Source organism: Microtus ochrogaster, chromosome 5 (assembly GCF_000317375.1).
Source record: "Microtus ochrogaster isolate Prairie Vole_2 chromosome 5, MicOch1.0, whole genome shotgun sequence".
Lineage (NCBI taxonomy): Eukaryota > Metazoa > Chordata > Mammalia > Rodentia > Cricetidae > Microtus > Microtus ochrogaster.
Genome location: NC_022012.1, coordinates 5,079,659 through 5,097,001, shown reverse-complemented (window position 1 = coordinate 5,097,001; position 17,343 = coordinate 5,079,659). Strand labels below are relative to the sequence as shown.

Sequence of the window (17,343 nt, the reverse complement as noted above, 5' to 3'; positions counted from 1 at the left end):
ATAGGCGTCCTCCGGCGGCGTCCCGCCGCCCGGCCGCCTGGTCTTCCGACCGCGTCCCGCCGCCCGGTCCGAAGATTTACATTTTAAATCAGGAGATTTTAGTTAAACAGCACTGCTATTTAGTGCATGAATAGCGTAGCATTCAAAATCTTCATCCTCACAAGTAGGCTAGTGGTCCAAAGCACAGGTATGTTCATATATAATCTCTTAAAAGAAAGATCTGTTACTTAATGTAATGGTTGATTTTAAATATCCGCTTAATCTAATCTAGCATCACCTAGGAGAGAAGTTTCAGCAAATAGCTGTACAGATCAGGTTAGCTGTGTGCATGTCTGTATCTTATTGATTGTGTTAATTTGTGTGAAAAGCCCCCATCCTCTGTGCGCAGCTCCTTTGCCTACACAGGGGATCCTGAACTGTGTAAGTACTGAAAACAAGTGCAGTACTGAGAATCATGCTTTCATCCTCTCTCTACTCTTGGGTGTGGATATAACTACCGGTTTCGAGTTGCAATCTCCCTCCTATGACGAACTGTGACCTAGAGCGTAAATAAACATTTTCCCACACCTTGTCTTTTGTAAGGGTAACTTATTGCAACAACAGAAAGGAAACTAGAACATTGCTTATGAGCGAGAATGCATTCATCTTAAATCAAGAGCTGAAATACTACCAGTAGCTGAGATATATTTATTTCTCTTAAAAAACTTGGAAGTCATATATCTCTTCTGTCACATTAAGCTTTATTTTAGTTGATAAAATCTAAATATTTTCAAAATATTAACAGTCTGTGAAAATTATAGTAATTTAGAAATAAATCAATGGCTTATAATTTTGGGGCAAGAAATACAGAGTTTTGTATACAAAAATGTAATTTTTCTTTTCAAATACGTGGTTTGTACTATATGTGTTATAGGGATACACCGGAATAAGCTATTTCCTGGTCTGAAAATAAACAAGCACTTTCCAAACAATAGATAGAACTTTATATCATTCATCTTGAGGAATTGTTTAACTTTTGTTGTTTGGTTTTGTTTTTTAAGACAGAGTTTCTCTGTGTAGCTCTGGATGTCCTGAAACTTGCTTTGTAGACCAGGTTAACCTCAAACTCACAGAGATCCGCCTGTCTCCGCCAACAGAGTGCTGGCACTAAAGGCGTACACCACCACCCAATTAATGTAATTCTTTAAACAAGGTTTATTTCATTTTGAATTATGTGCATATGGGCAAGTGTGTGTGAGTGTGTGTGTGTGTGTGTGTGTGTGTGTGTGTGTGCGTGCGCGCACACACACACAGCCATAGCATGCAGAAGAGCATGTCATTTCTCCTGTGGCTAGAATTACAGGCACCTGTGAGTTCCCTGAAATAGGTGCTAGGAACGCAACACAGGTCTCTGTGTGGCAATAAGTGCTTTTAACTGCTTAGCCATCACCCCAACCACAGACTACATCGTTTCCACAGGATCTGTATTTTCCATGAATTTCAAGTAGTAACTGTCTACATGATGTAGAAGACAAATGTCTCCATTCTTTGTCTTGATACTGAGTTGATCTTCCTTCTTACGTCTTTCAAATCAAGACTGAACTTTAGTGAAAACCACGTGACGTTTTGAAACTGGTATCATTATTCATTATAGACCGTACCTTTTAAGCATTCTAAAATTATATATCAATTGTTATGAAGTTCAAAGCTCTAAATAACTGTCAGCCCTGGGTGATAAACAATACTGAACATGCATCCTAAAATAAAATGAAGTAATTCAACTAAACCGAATTTAGGCATTGTTATTTAATCTTCACAAGTCAGTATGATATAAACATGATGTAAGCCGCTGTCATGATTTGAGGATGTCATTCTGGGGATTTAGATCAGCATCACCTAAAACACAAACCTTGCTTCAGCATTTCAAACGCTTTGTGTGAATTGCTGTACTGTTGAAATAATGAGTCCTAGTTCACAAGCATGGAAGGGAGAAAATGACCAAAGTGCTAATTAAATCCGAAGTGCATAAATTCCCAGAATGATAAATACATCGGGGAATGTGGTAATTTCAAATGCCAGCCTCATTTGCACTGAACTTCTAAAACTTTTAATAATGCTTTAATTTTTCACCTTTATAGAAAACTGAAGGCTCACTTTTACCAAAGGTCAGGCAGGAGCCCAATTGTAGACTGGAGCATCACATTCCTGTGCTTTCGAGTCTAGTTTGAGCAGCCTGGTTAGCAGGACACATCCTGCTAACCCAGTGTGGTGCTGGGGAAGGCACTAATCACCCCTCAGCAGCACACAGTTACTTTTCTGACTGCACTTGTCCTCTTCTATGTTTTCATGCTGTTTCTCTTTCTATTTGATTTTTGAGGTCACTTTTGGTATAAGGTGGAATACCTTAGCTTGGTAGTAAAATCTGCCTGAGTGATATTAGAGCATCAGGTAATAAAGCTGCATTTAGGGTCACCTTTCTCCAACACTTTAAAATTAACTGTCAAAAACTATCACAAAAAAAGCAACTTGAAAGTTTCTTCATCTTTTGGATAAAAGAAGATATTAAGTGTATTTATTACATCAAATCTTAAAGAGGAGAAAGCATCTACCACTTCATATTTTCAATAGGGCTCCTTCGTCTTACTTATTATCTATCTCCTTAGAGGAGGTTTGGACTCCCTTGGAAGTTCTTGCCATTTATTTTGTGATGAAACAGAAACAAACCTTTTTAATACTTTTCAGAATAGCTATTCTTCCAGACGGAAGCCTGCGGATCCTAAATGCTTCTAAAGCAGATGAGGGAAAGTACACTTGTCAAGGAGAGAACATCTTCGGTTCTGCAGAGATTATTGCTTCACTGTCTGTCAAAGGTAAGATAACAGGTAACATGCCCCATGTTCCACAGCCGCGGCTTCCTAGCCTCAGCATCGGGGGAGAAAAGTAAATACAATTGCATGTACATGTGTTTGCATTGATTGGTGTGAATGTCTTGGTTTAAAAGTTTGTTAAAAACACAGAATTAGAGCTGGCTATGGGGATGTTCTACTGGGAACTCACCAAGACCAGCTGGCCTGGGTCTGGAAAAGCCTGGGATAAAACCGGACTCTCTGAACATAGCGGACAATGAGGACTACTGAGAACTCAAGAACAATGGCAATGGGTTTCTGATCCTACTGCACGCACTGGCTTTGTGGGAGCCTAGGCAGTTTGGATGCTCAACTTACTAGGCCTGGATGGAGGTGGGGGTTCCTTGGACTTCCGACAGGACAGGGAACCCTGATTGCTTTTCGGGCTGGGGGGGGGGACTTAATTGGAGGAGGGGGAGGGAAATGGGAGGCGGAGGCGGGGAAGAGACAGAAATCTTTAATAAATAAATAAATTTAAAAAAAGAAAAAAAACCACAGAACTAATACAACCAAATTTTCACTTCTGTCACTTAAAGAATTAAAACAAAGCAAGGAATGGTGGCTCACACCTGCAACACCAACATTTGGGCTGACATTGCTTAGTTATAAAACTCTGGTGGAATGGCAAGCAGAGAGAAGGTCCAGCAGTTAAGAGCATTTATTGCTCTTGCAGAGGACCCAGGTCCTATTTCTAGCATCAAGTCAGGACACACACACACACACACACACACACACACACACACACACACACACACACAGAGTCAAGAGAATTACTGTAACTTCAAAGCCAGCCTGAGATAAAGTGGAAAAACCTGTCACAAAAATATAAATAAATGAACACACAAAAAACCAAAAGGAGTTCACTATTTTAGAAATTTCAGTATCTTCCTTAGAACAAAATTAATACCAGCCTGGTCTACAGAGCGAGTTCCAGGACAGGCTCTAAAGCCACAGAGAAACCCTGTCTCGAAAAACCAAAATAAAATAAAATATAAAAAAATTAATAAAATAATAAAAATGTTTATGAATTTTATTCATGATAACAAAATTTAAAGAATGTTAAAAAAATAAAAATTTGCTTCACCATCTGGCCTAGGGTAGCCCCATGACAGAGCAATTACTTCATATGCCTGGAGCCTTGAGTTCATTCTCTGACATTTCCCCCTCTACCAGATATAATTTTCACAACAACTAAAAATGTGCATTTGTCGTTACTTTACCCAGGGATTGGGGCAGAGCAGGGTAACAGTCAGAGACCCCATCCCAGTAAGTGAAGGCATGCACCTAAAGTCACCTGTGCCACAGCTGTTCAGAGATATTCACAGGTACATGTCTTCAATGCCTTCATTTCTGTGTGAAGTCAATCTTACTGCCTATAGGCTTACTAATTTCCTAGGTCTAAATGAACTTTATTTCAGGTCAATGACATTGTTTGAAATAATTTAGCTATTTTTAAAAATGGAAGTGGGGGCTGGAGAGACAGATCAGCAATTAAGAGCTTTTGCTACTCTTGCAAATTTCCTGGGAGCCATGTTCAGTGGCTGGTAACTCCAGCTCTGGGAACTCTGATGTCCTCTTGTAGTCTCCATGGGCAACTTAACTAACAAGCACACAGAGGGTAAACATCAAAATAAAATCATTAAAACAGTTTTTAAACTCTTATTTTAGGTAGAAAAATCCCATCAATTAGCGAAGTGGTTTTGTAACAACTGAATTATGAAGTAACTGTTTCTTTATTATACATCTATTACTCAGAAGTCATACTTGGCCTACAAAAACAGGGGGAAAAAGTTTAGGTTTGGAAAATGAAGAAGAGTTTTGGAGATAGGTTGTGTGATTCACAACTGGTATTATAATTAATGCTAACAGACTGTTCACTGGAGATACAATTTGGTTCACCTTGTTCTACCTTAGAAATAAAATCATTGCTCAAATAGTCAAAATTACAACAGAAGAAAAGGCAAACATCAAGGTAAGAACAGAATATAATGTTTTCAAATATTTCTATGCTTATCAAACATTACTGGCATTCAACATAATGACCCAGTCTTTGTCCTGGTCTCCCTGTACACTAGTCTATCTTCTGACCAGACGGTGATGGAACCAGAAACTTTTGATCAATGATAAATATTCTCCCTTAACAGTGAATGAAATGGGAAATAGGGTTGCTCAAAAAACGTTATCTCGACAAACCTTCAACTACAGTAGACTGCCTGTGCTGTCTGACAAAGCCATAACTTAGACTACCAAACATGGCGGCACCTCCAGAGGATTCAGCTTTAGCGTCTCACTATTGCCTTCAGCCTGTGCTTTTCTCAGACTGCTCTCAAGGGTGCTAGGTATGAAAAGACCCCTCAGACAGCTACAAGTATTGTTTTCTTGTTGGAGGATTCACTCCCAAGTGATAGAGTTTAGAATAAAATAAAGTCCTTGCTAAGTCTCATGCCTCTGTTCCTTCCCTGTTTGTATCTAAGACTGTAGGAGGACAGAGAAAACAAAAATCTCTCTACTTTATTCATGACACATCACAGTCATTTAATCTTAATCATTGGGTGCATGATCAATCCCATTTTATTGGTTCAACGTTCCTTTGAGTCCATAAAATAATATTAAAAATGTCAGTTTTGAAATTCGGTTGTTACCAGTAAGCAGTTAGAATATTCTTGCTGCAATAAAACCTTGACCATTCAGCTCTTTAAAGGTTTTATATAGTTAAAACAGCCACAAAGTATCAAAAATTATATTTCATAATTATACAACTAGTTCCTCTTTTATGCCTCCTCTCAGTTCCTAATAGGTTTTTTCCAGCATAAAGCAAGTCCAATACTCCATTGGGAGAGTAATTTGGAGGTGGTTCAGATGCTAAGTCCATAGTATTTCAGCCTTTGATAATACAGTTGAAGACACAAATCAAAATCTGATGCATGTATCTGCAGCAGCTGTACATGTTCCATGTTTAAGTTTTCTCTACAGTTTGTAATGTGAGGTGCTGGGAAGTGATTATACTAATGCATGTGTTTTTACCCCAATAGAACCCACAAGGATAGAGCTTACTCCTAAAAGAACAGAGTTAACTGTCGGAGAGAGTATTGTCCTCAACTGCAAAGCCATTCACGACTCTAGTTTGGATGTCACTTTCTACTGGACACTAAAAGGACAACCTATTGACTTTGAGAAAGAAGGTGGACATTTTGAAAACATCAGGGCTGTAAGTTTATATACTTTTTCTTCTTGAGTAGTAATTGCATGTGTTTTGACTCAAATGTAAAAATGTTTTATCTATAAAGTGCCAAAAAGAGCATAGAGAAAACCCCATGCGATTAAAACAATTACTTTTTTCTACTATTTTATGTCATGTAAAACTGAAAATATTATTTCAATTCCCAGCAGGAACTTTCCAAATAATTAGTATGTGAGTCTGGTTTCCTCACCTTTGCTAAATTAGTTTAGTGATAGCATAAATGTTTCCATGTTGTTTCTAGAAATCATATTGTTATATAATGTAACTACTCTACTATTTAAATATTTGTTTGCTGTAACTATAATAAAATAAATGAGTCTTCCCTGATCCTTACAAAGTAGTGAAAATTTTGGAGGCTCACCAGCTTGTTGCAAGTTATAAAGGTTAAACCCACAACACATAGTCATACATGTTCACTAGCTTCCAATAAATGTTCATGGACATACATCTTTCTTGTCTGTCCAATCTTTGTATTTTAGGAATACTTAATATTAAATATCTGATAGTAATCAATCAAATAGGGTGATAAATTATGTGCACTGCATAGTACAGACCACCTCGGTTTTTGAACTGCATTAAAGAAGTGAGAGAAAGTCACTGCTCCACGGATTCATTGAGACATGAAAGAGCAGCTTAGCAAGAGAGCAAAAAAGGCCAGGGAACAAATGGTAAGGGCAGTGAGATGGGCCTCAATTTTCTTTCTATATTGACTAACAAGTTTGGCCCAACTACACTTTTCTCTAAAAATGTAATATTAAATGTTATTCTTAATATTAGGGTGTTGTTTCTCTAAAAATACTTTGAGAAACACTAGAAAGTAAAAATGAAAATGAATTCAAATGGTGAAAGTCACCTTGCATTGGACTTAGCTTAAACTAATTCTGTGATATCAGGGAAGAAAAAGGTCTTAAAGCTAAAGTTAGTAATTCTTTGGACGGAGCTCAACTCCATCCCTTGTCTACTACAGGCGCTTCCTAGAGCCATCTTCTTAAAACAGGAAGTAAAAATCTGGACCAGATAATTTCTTCAATTCTTCTCAACTTGAATTCCAATCAAATCCTTTCCTTTAGAAAGGGGAAAATGGACTTTATTGCATTTGCCAATATGACATAAATTGAACACTTTCATCCAAATTATGCCAGTTTACTTTGCACCTAAGAGGGGAGACTCTATGTCAGAAGCACATTCTAACTGAATTTCTAATTGTCTTATTGAGCAACCAGTTGTAGTTGGTTAAGTTGTATATAAAATATTTAGATCATACCAAGTTCATTCTTTTACAACTTGGGTGGGATTTCTCTTCCTCTGATTTGACTTAATTATACACTCATAACATTTTTTAATCACATCATTAAACAGAACTCAAACTATTATCTACACAAAAATAGACTGATAAAATATGTTTTCTCAGGATTAGCTGCAAATATTCATTTTAACAATAATCATATAAAGTAAAATATATCTGAAATGATCAATGACTTTCTACATAGAAGCATGCCCTACATCTTAACATAACAATAAACAAATTGATGGACTTGAAAATGGTATAAGATAAAAGAATTTTGGGTGCTGCCTCTTAGGTGTGACCATTTGGGGCTGATATCATTTCTATAAATTAATATCTTTAGTGTTTTTCATGAATGCCTGATCCACGCTCTTTGTGTGTGTACACAATCTTTTCCTTAAGAGATGCAAAACTGGCCCTTTGCTCTATGCCAGCCTTATGCAGAGTCATAAGCCATATTATAATTAATCTTTGGAGTGAAAAAAAAATCTCTAGCTTTAAGGCAGTGTAAGACTTGTGTTTTAACATATTGGAAATGATTTCTAGAAATAGGTGTGTACGTAAAACATTTTGTAGAAGCAAAGCTGTGAAATGCAAAAGGAATTGCTCGTCACAAATCCCTCGCGTATTTAAGACCCTGGTTTGTGTTAAGGATATAGGTGGCATGAGATTCCCCATTGCTGCTTCCCTGCAGGTTTATGTCTGGACAGCACTGGTGCTTTGGAGTGATTGAAATGTTATCAGTAAGAAGGCTTTGAGAGGCCCTGTGAGCTGTTGCAGACCTCTCCCAGAGAGGCTGAGGGGGACACCCTGGAAGTCAGGGATGCAGGAAGAAAAGTATAGTTACTAAGTCTGCTCTGAATACCAACGCCTAGGCTTAGAGATCATCTGGAGATAGAACATTAAGGATCCTAGGAAAGGCAAGTGGCACCTGGAAGAACACAGAGCAAGTCTTTGACTGAAACTCTGGGTGCTGTTACCTGCAGCTGCTGCTACTACCTGGTGATGCTGCCAGTGGGTGACAAGGGCAGGGCTGAGGGCAGTGAGTTAGAAAAGAAGGAAAAGAGTGCCTTAGTGTATTTTCACTCACTAGGATAAATTGAATCAGCCAAACCTCAAGCTGAAGAGTGGGGAGATCTCACCGATAATATTTAGCATCTCCACTGATACAGAAATACATCCTAATAGTGATATTAACCCTTCAACTCATTTATTTATGAGTTCTGTATTTTTATATGAATTTATAACTAAATCCTTGTGTAGGACTTTTTAAAAATATCTGCATACATTTTATGTGTCATGTCTTACATAGACAGTGGCTTTAGGAGTGCATTTAAAAATATCTGCATATATTTTATGTGCCATGTCTTACATAGACGATGGCTTTAGGAGTGCATTTAAAAAGAATAAATGGAAATTGATGGAATTTTTCCAATTCCATAACGAACAACAGGATTGCTCTGACAGCAATGGAACACTTCTGTTTTGCTTGCTTTCTTTCCTGAGGCCTTGTTTTAGAAACCTGGTAAGCTGGCTGATTTGGGGTGAGTCTATTACCAAAGACATCACTAGAAGGGGCCAGTCTATCCATAAATATTTCATCAAATTCTACTCAATTTCTTTTGACTAATAATATAAATAAATGGAATGGGGCAAATAAGTAAATTTGTTCTTAAAATGATGGGGGGTAAACGGCCGGCAATTAGAATTAACCAGACTAGCTTTAATATAAAATATTCAGCTTTAATAAAGGAAGAAGGGGAGCTTACAAAGCCAGCGTTCCAGCGGAGCTCAGGAAAATGAAGAGGAAGTGGGGAGTGCACCCGCAAGATTTATCTGTATTTTTTGCCCCCAAGGGGAACACATCCAAAACAGAATGTGATTGGTGGAGGTTCTCCATCATCAAAAAATATTCAATGCTAAGTGATGTTGTTAACCGATAGTTAAAATATAACCCTTTACCCCTAAGAGAGAACAATGCAAGTACATAGAGAAAAATAGGTCTGGTATAACATGGTGATTTAAGCATGCAGCTGCCTGAAAGGGTTGTTATCTGAAAAGCTGCTGGGTGGGCAGGGTTTCACCTGGTGCCTATGGAAAACTGCATCATTTCAAAGAGCGAACATGTCAAGCAACAGCTAAAAGGCAGAATGGGATAAACTATGTCTTAAGAGCAAAGAAGAACCAGTGATCTACACAGCGCACTGAGGGTTTGTAGTAGACAAGAAGTCAATACTCATTGAGTAACTTTAAGAGAAAGTAGCAAAGGCAACATTGTTTAAGACATCAATCACATTTAAAGGCAACATTGTTTAAGACATCAATCACATTTTTAAAAAGTATAGGGAGCTAGGATATAGACTTCATTCTAATTTTGAGAGGGAAATAAAGAAATTGAGGATTCACACTTTTCTAGGCTATATAAGTGAATCCTAAATTGGTTAGAAGTTTAAAAGGCTGTATACTTAAAAACCATAGTATATTGACTCTACTTTAAAGTTTACCCTTACTGTATTCTTTGACTGCCTAATATTTTCCCAACCTTTGTCTAAAACTCATGAGAAATGAAAATAGAATCATTGATCCCTGCCTTTAACAAGTATACAGATTGTGCAGGTCATTAAGTAACTCAAGAAAAATAAGACCATAAAATAAACAAAGAAAAAATTGTGGCTAGGGGTGGGGGCACATATATATAATCCTGGCACTTAGGAGTTGGGGCTAAATGAGTGTAAATTGGATGCCTGCCTCCGTTTAACGAGATGTTATTAAAAGAATTGAAAGAATATTAATTGCTAATTTTTGTAATAGTCAAAATGTTGGTGGAAACCAGACAAGAAAGAGGAATATGATCTTTTCTTATAGAGATAAACAAGAAAATGAGCCGGGCGATGGTGGCACACGCCTTTAATCCCAGCACTCGGGAGGCAGAGGCAGGCGGATCTCTGCGAGTTCGAGACCAACCTGGTCTACAAGAGCTAGTTCCAGGACAGGCTCCAAAGCCACAGAGAAACCCTGTCTCGAAAAACCAAAAAAAAAAACCAAAAAACAAAAAAACAAACAAACAAACAAACAAAACCAAGAAAATGACTACCTATTGTTTGCCAATCACTAAGATACACACACACTGTTGATTCTCATAACAACCATATTAATTTTATTATTTGATGAAGCACATTGTCTATTCTACATGATACAGACTTTATAGGGCAGCAATAAGACAGATAAAAAGAAAGAAAGAAAATCAAGGCTGGAGAAGGGATTCTGCATCTCAGTGCTGAGCAAGGACTTAGAGTTGACCCAAATGGTACCTGGCTTTTCTTTGGGTGTTAGTGTTTGCAGTGGCTCTTCAATAATAAGGAAGGCACACACTTCCAGAGTCAGTTCCATACCAGTCAGAGCAGACTGTCAGAAAACTGGAGAGAATTTGCCTTGTTTTTTTTCATACTTTTTCTTTCATTTTTAAAAGCAGATTTTGAGAATTTCATACAAGATGTTTTACGCATATTAACTCCCTCTCTGATTCCTCCTAGATCCAATCCTTTTCTTACACAGTCAACTGGGTATCCTCTCTTGGTTTTTTTCTTTCTTTTTAATTCATTAAGTCCCATCTGTGATGCCTATATAGTCTTAAGTGTGTGGCCTTCCTCTGAAGTATAGTCGACTCCCACTCCTGCAGCTACATATTGCCCGTAGCTCCTTAGCTAGGAGTGGTACTGGAGCGAGTGATTTAATAACCCATTTCCCACGTCTGAGAATCAAAAGCATGCCTAATTTATAGCCATGGGTTCTGCAGCGTTGTAGGTGAATAAAAAGCCATAATATAAAAACCTTTAGTACCTAGAGGATTTTGCCTCAGATGAAAAGTTCCCACCACGTCCCTTTCCCTGGTACAAATGCCTCCTCTCCTTGTCTGTCTTTTGGGAAATGAGTATCTTAACTGAGGAGTGAAAGCTTCGGAACAGAATGATTTCTTGATTGGACCATTCCATTTCTAGGAAGTATGACTGGAGTTAAAGTCAACGAACTCCTCAGACATGCTGTTCAGGACAGCAGGGTATTAGGAACAACTCAAGGCTTCTGCTGGGGCCTCTTCATTAAATCAGCATGCAGGAGTCTTGGAGGACTGCATCCCTAATCAGCACACTGATCAGCTGGAGCAGATCAGTACAAGACACCCATTTTCTCTGACTAATTCTGGCCATTAGGAATATTCACACTTACAAATTAATCTGGGCCCCTGGATGTTCTCTCCTCCGATGCTGTGGTCCAAAACTCAGTCTTCCTAGCAGTGTAACATCTGCTCTTGGCTCTTTCTCTGTATCTAGATCCTGGTAACCTGGGAGTCTACCAACTTACTGTTCTCTCCAGCAGTCCTCTACTGTGGCGTAACTGCTTCCTTCCAGCTTTCCCCAATACCCTACAAAATGTTTAAGTGGGACTGAACACAAAATAACCACCAACTGATTTTCTGAGCAGCTGACACGGAAAGTGGCTATTTTCAAAGCTCTCAGAGTTTTTAGATGACCCCAAGTGGAGGAGTCTGTTCTTCCCACCTGTCTGTGTTAAGAAACACTGCCTTGTCAGAGTAGATATCAGTCCAGTACTGGGAGAGGAAGGATAGTAATGCCCGTCTCTTCCAGTGTGCATGAATATTTCATATGATCATATATCAGCATTGGCTACTTTAATCTAATGTCTTACAATTAAATCATTTTGAACTCTAGATCATAGAAGTGGAGTCTAACACATGCTTCATCACCTTTTTGTCTCTGTGCCCCAAAGACACCCACAAACCAGCCACTCCACCAGTGTTTGTTGAGGAAAGCAAAAATAGGCATGAATCATTTTCTTAGTTTCACGAATCCATCATTTCAGAGGTTCTAATGTCATTAGGACTAAAAGAAACAATTTTCTGTTAAAACATAATTGCAAACAGAATAGTTTATTTCCTTTTTCTCTTTTCCCTTCTTAACTGATTTTGAATAAAAAGCAAGGACATTTTCCCCTTTAACACAGTTTGTGGTTTTTGGCCTCATAATTGGAACACTTTCTTTAACTCTCAGTGTGCGATCTGTACACAGCAATACAGCCAGAAGCACAGTAAGACAAAAGTACCATGCCAATGATGCAAAATATTAGACAAAATAGATAGGCTGACTCTCTGCATTTTTAAACATTTTAAAAAACTGATAAAATCTGATGATAAATTCATCATATAGGACAAGGTTGGCTTAGTCATCCAATAAAATCAGCACATTTTGCGCATTTAACTAAAGCTCACCTTGGCTGGAGAGTTGGTTTGCTGCTTAGAAACACATCTGTGCAAACATGAATACCGAAGCTCAGACATTCAGCATCCACATCAAAAAAACAAAACAAAACAAAACAAAAACAAACAAACAGAATACAGGCATGACTGTTCATACCTAAAATCACAGCAGTGGAGAAATTCAGAGACAAGAAAATTGCCACCACCTTGGCTGACCAATGGCCAGCTACAGTTTCAGGAGAGACCTTTCTAACGGCAGCAAGACTAGGTGTGGTAGGTGAGGGCATGTAATGTCCTCCTATGGTGACCAAAAGCATGCACATGAGCCAGCACACACGCGTGTTCACACAGAAACTGCATATTCACATGCACACACACAAATAAACAAATTTAGTCTACCAACTGCATAGTCAGAACTGCATAGAATGGGAATAGTTTCTGGGATCTCTGCAATGTTTTAGTTTTGTTTGCTTGGTTTGGTACAAAACAGAAATCAAGCTTCCCAAGGTGAAAGAAAGTCTTACTTGTGAACCTTGATGACCTTGGTTCTATAGTCTCTGGGGGAGGCACAGACTTGCCCCCATGGATTTTTAGGTCAGTATTTGGGGGTTGTAGAGAGTGATAAATGGACACTGGTCTTTCTCTTTAATCAGGGTTGCTATGATGGATTGTAAACTCCATACACTTAATAACCTCTAGCTTCTAAGCCCATAAACTTATTTCTATAGACATAGGTATAGATTATATCTATATATAGATAACAGACAGGTCCAGCTCCGTGTCTCTGAAAATTTCTTCTTTGCTGATTGTAGTTTATGAATGTAAAGCTCAAGCTGAATGTCTGTAATTCTGTTGTTGTCTTGGCTTTGTTGCTTTCAGTGTGACTGAAGGGTACATTTGTCTGGAAGAAGGTCTGTGTCTATTCTGTGACCCGAAATAAAGCCAGGAACTTGTTGTAGCTCTTCCTGCTGTATCTGCTAGCTTTGACACAAGTTTATACTCAGATTCATTTTTATCTTGTTTCTTATTCTCACCTAACATGCCACTTTTCACAATGAATTACTTAGACAAACTATTTACTTCATAATTCATGACAAACTTCTAATTTATTTTTTAATGAGTTTTCCTATGATTGGACCTTGAAGAATAATCTGTAGGTCTTGATAATCAAGCATATTGATAATCAAGCATCTTCCCTACCACAGTCCAACAAAGAATTATCTTCACAAGACAATAAACTTTGTATAAATAACATATGTGCTATTATTTAGAAGAAATAGCTAAAGAAATACTTAAGAATGCTAATGGGCTCCTTATAACATGAATACTCTCTTCTCACATCAAATTTTCTTGTTAAAATTATGACCCAAATTACCATCATAGTCTACACTCTCATCCTCCCAGCATTTCAAGTTGCAGAGAAGAGATAAAATAGAACAAGAACTGATTAATAGGCTTAATTTACAAATCAGCATTTTCCAAACATGTCTTTTCTCTTCTCCCTCTCACAGCTCTTTTTGCCTGATGAACCGGTTCAATGAAATCACTTGGAAAACATGACTAATGTATCTATCCCTACCGAAAATATTATTTAACCATGCTAGCAAACCCCATAGTGTAAGTTCTAGGGTCTTAGGTCTAGGACTTCCTTCCACCAGGAATTCTGGCATCTAGTAGCTATGGAAGGTGACTGACATTTGATTGTGTCTTGTTCTGGAAATTGCTTTCATTTTAAAGGACAGAACCTCATGTGCTCTACTCCCTAAACTGTGCTTAGTTGTAGAAGCAATGAGCGTGTAGGGCTATTCTGAAAATGTGTCTCCTGGCCCAGATAAAAAAGGACTGAAGGGTTGTTTCAGCCCCATTGCTCCCTGTGGGATTGGCTGAGACTCTGATGTGATCACACACTTGAACCTCCAATTCTGTTGTCCTCATTAATTCACAAGTATTAATCCGCATAGAACTTGCAAAGGGATCTCCATGGCCAGTCCACTTCTCTGGCTTAAGATAAGCATGATTCCAAATACCATCACTAAAAACAAAAATGAAAGCAAGCAACCTGCCCCGACCTAGAAATAGGCAGAGTGATCGCAAACTAAAAATATTCTCTCATCTACTGAGTATATATGGGAAACTGCAATGTGTCAGACTTCTGAAATGTCATCTTACTTTCTTACTGTAGATAGTTTGTCATATGATATAGAAAATTTTGATGGGAAAAAGTAATCTTCATAAAGATCAATAACTTTCCAAAATGTGAATAATTTCCATGTTCCAAACTCTTGCTCAACTAAGAATCAACCTCAAAACTATATTTTAAAAAACTTACAACATTTTAAACCTTAAACAGTTTAGTAAGATTATATTTTAACTTTACTAATTAATCAAGTACATCATTAAATTATATTATTTCACAAATAATGTAGATAAATGTTCTTCATACAATTTTAGGACCTATTAGTCAGTTTTGTTCATTTCTGGTAACACTTTTAACAAGTTCACCTAAAATCAATTATTGCCCTTCAAAACAGAGCTTCTTACTGTAAATATTTTAGTGTGATTATACAGTTATATTTACATTGAAATTTTTTCTTTTTTTTAGAGAAGGTATCATGTATCCTTTATGAGACTCAAACTCACAATGCACTGAACAATGCCCCTGGGTCCTATAACTTCACCTACTGAATGCTGGGATTATAGGTGTCCACTGCCATGTCTGTTTCTCAGTTTTCATTTTTTGTTATTGGTATATTTTATTATAAAAAAATAATTTTCTGGTCCTTTGTGTGTTTGTGTGTATATGTGTGTACATACACAAACAGAAATAAATGCAGATACACTCACATACATAGCAGTTCTACAGCTCAGACTCCTAAGAGCCCAATTGTTTTAGAATAAATTTAAAAGACTTTCCTTATTTGGTTCAGACTATTTAAAGAAAGTTCACACAAACCAAATTTAGCAGAGTTTATGTGAGAGTTTATGTGATTTATGTATCAATCAGGCAGTACACAGAATGAAGAGACGTGTAGTGAGCTCCACCAAGCTGAGGTCGAAACAAACTCCTCCTTGAACACTGGAATCAGTCACCTGGTTGGCTGAAGACAGCCACTTGTCATATGAATTAGTTGCCTATGATCGGCTGAGAACAAGCTGCTCTGACTTGTGTCCCACAAACATTTAGTTATACTCTTAGGTGAAACCTGCAGGTAGATATAAATCAGTTAGGGATATTTCAGACTCTAGGAATTCAGGATGCAAAAGCAGCTTGGGACAACTTTAATTTAGCAAGGCCTAAACTGAGGCATATAAGTGGAAATTTATATCAGGGACTCTTTAACCCCTCTTTTCTCCTATGTGCCCCTTATTCGATGCCTATAGCAGCGAGAGCAAGCAGGTCACACCAGTGACAAAAGTGGGTATCAGATGGGAAACAGAGTCAAGGGCCTGAATGTCATTTGTTTCACAGACAGGTTTTATCAGCTAAGCTTCTTTGACTCTAATGTCACGATGTTGTCATGATGGGTACTGGAAATCTGATTTTGTGTTTCAAAGTTCAAAAGAAAAAACACTACAATCAGGTATTGTTCTTCTCATGGCCCCTGAACACCTAGGCTGTAGTGAGTTTACATTTCTGCCCTGGCATCTCAGCTCTTTAGCTGATGAAGCTTTCTTAATTGCTATCAAAATATTAAAATCACACACTATCAGATAAAACCACCAAACTCCTTAAAAGTTTATATAAGTTACTGAGAACACATGGCCACACATACTCAAATATCTACTTCCCAGGTATTCTGAATAACACCTTCTGTTAATGAAAGCCCACTCCTCTGTGGCTTTCATTGCTACACTCTAGCACCAAGTCAACCATTTTTGTGAAAAACCCTTTCCAGTTATTGGAAGATCAAAACAACATGAGATGTGACTTATTACAGAGATTCCAGAGCTAAAGTTTTAGTCTTTAGTGAAAAGACTTCTGTGCTAAAACTGCATCATGATGGTCTTAACAGGATAATGTTAGGAATACCATACCATACCATATCATACCATACCATACCATATCATACCATACCATACCATACCTATTCCATACTATACTGCCCCATTTCAACTAATTTCAGCAATGTACACACACACACACACACACATTCACATACATGCACATGCACGCACATGCACGTACCCTCAAAAAACAAAAAAAATGCAATCATATTCAAATATAAATAAATTGTCATGCTCACATTTGTATGAACATGAGGGCTTACAAATGTACACACACATACACACAGCACATGCGCATACCTCTAGTATTCCAGTCTACTTTTCAAATTTCATCATCATCTACCATTTTTCCTTTACATTTTGTTTAACTACAACACATACCAACTCTCATTAAAAAAAGTTTGACAAGGTGACCTATAATCATAACACTTTTTCTTACTTGTACACTGTGAAAAGTCCTCTATTGCCCTCATGACTGGCTAGCATCTCTCTCCTGGTTCTTCTCATACAACTTTTGCATCCTCCAACATAGCAAGTATTGAATATAACAATGGTTGTTTGCTTGACTTTTTCCTCTTCTATATTTTATAATTCTTTTTTTTTTTTTTTGGTTTTTTCGAGACAGGGTTTCTCTGTGGTTTTGGAGCCTGTCCTG

At 37.7% G+C, this 17,343-nt stretch overlaps 1 protein-coding gene across 1 annotated transcript in view; it reads left to right on the top strand.

Moving 5' to 3' along the window:
* Cntn5 (contactin 5) overlaps window positions 1-17,343 on the top strand; it is a 1,200,756-nt gene that overhangs the window by 1,055,407 nt on the left and 128,006 nt on the right. The window contains exons 15-16 of the mRNA XM_026779314.1: window positions 2,722-2,849; window positions 5,918-6,093. Of these exons, the coding sequence (XP_026635115.1) occupies window positions 2,722-2,849; window positions 5,918-6,093 (304 nt within the window). The remainder of the gene's footprint in view (window positions 1-2,721; window positions 2,850-5,917; window positions 6,094-17,343) is intronic.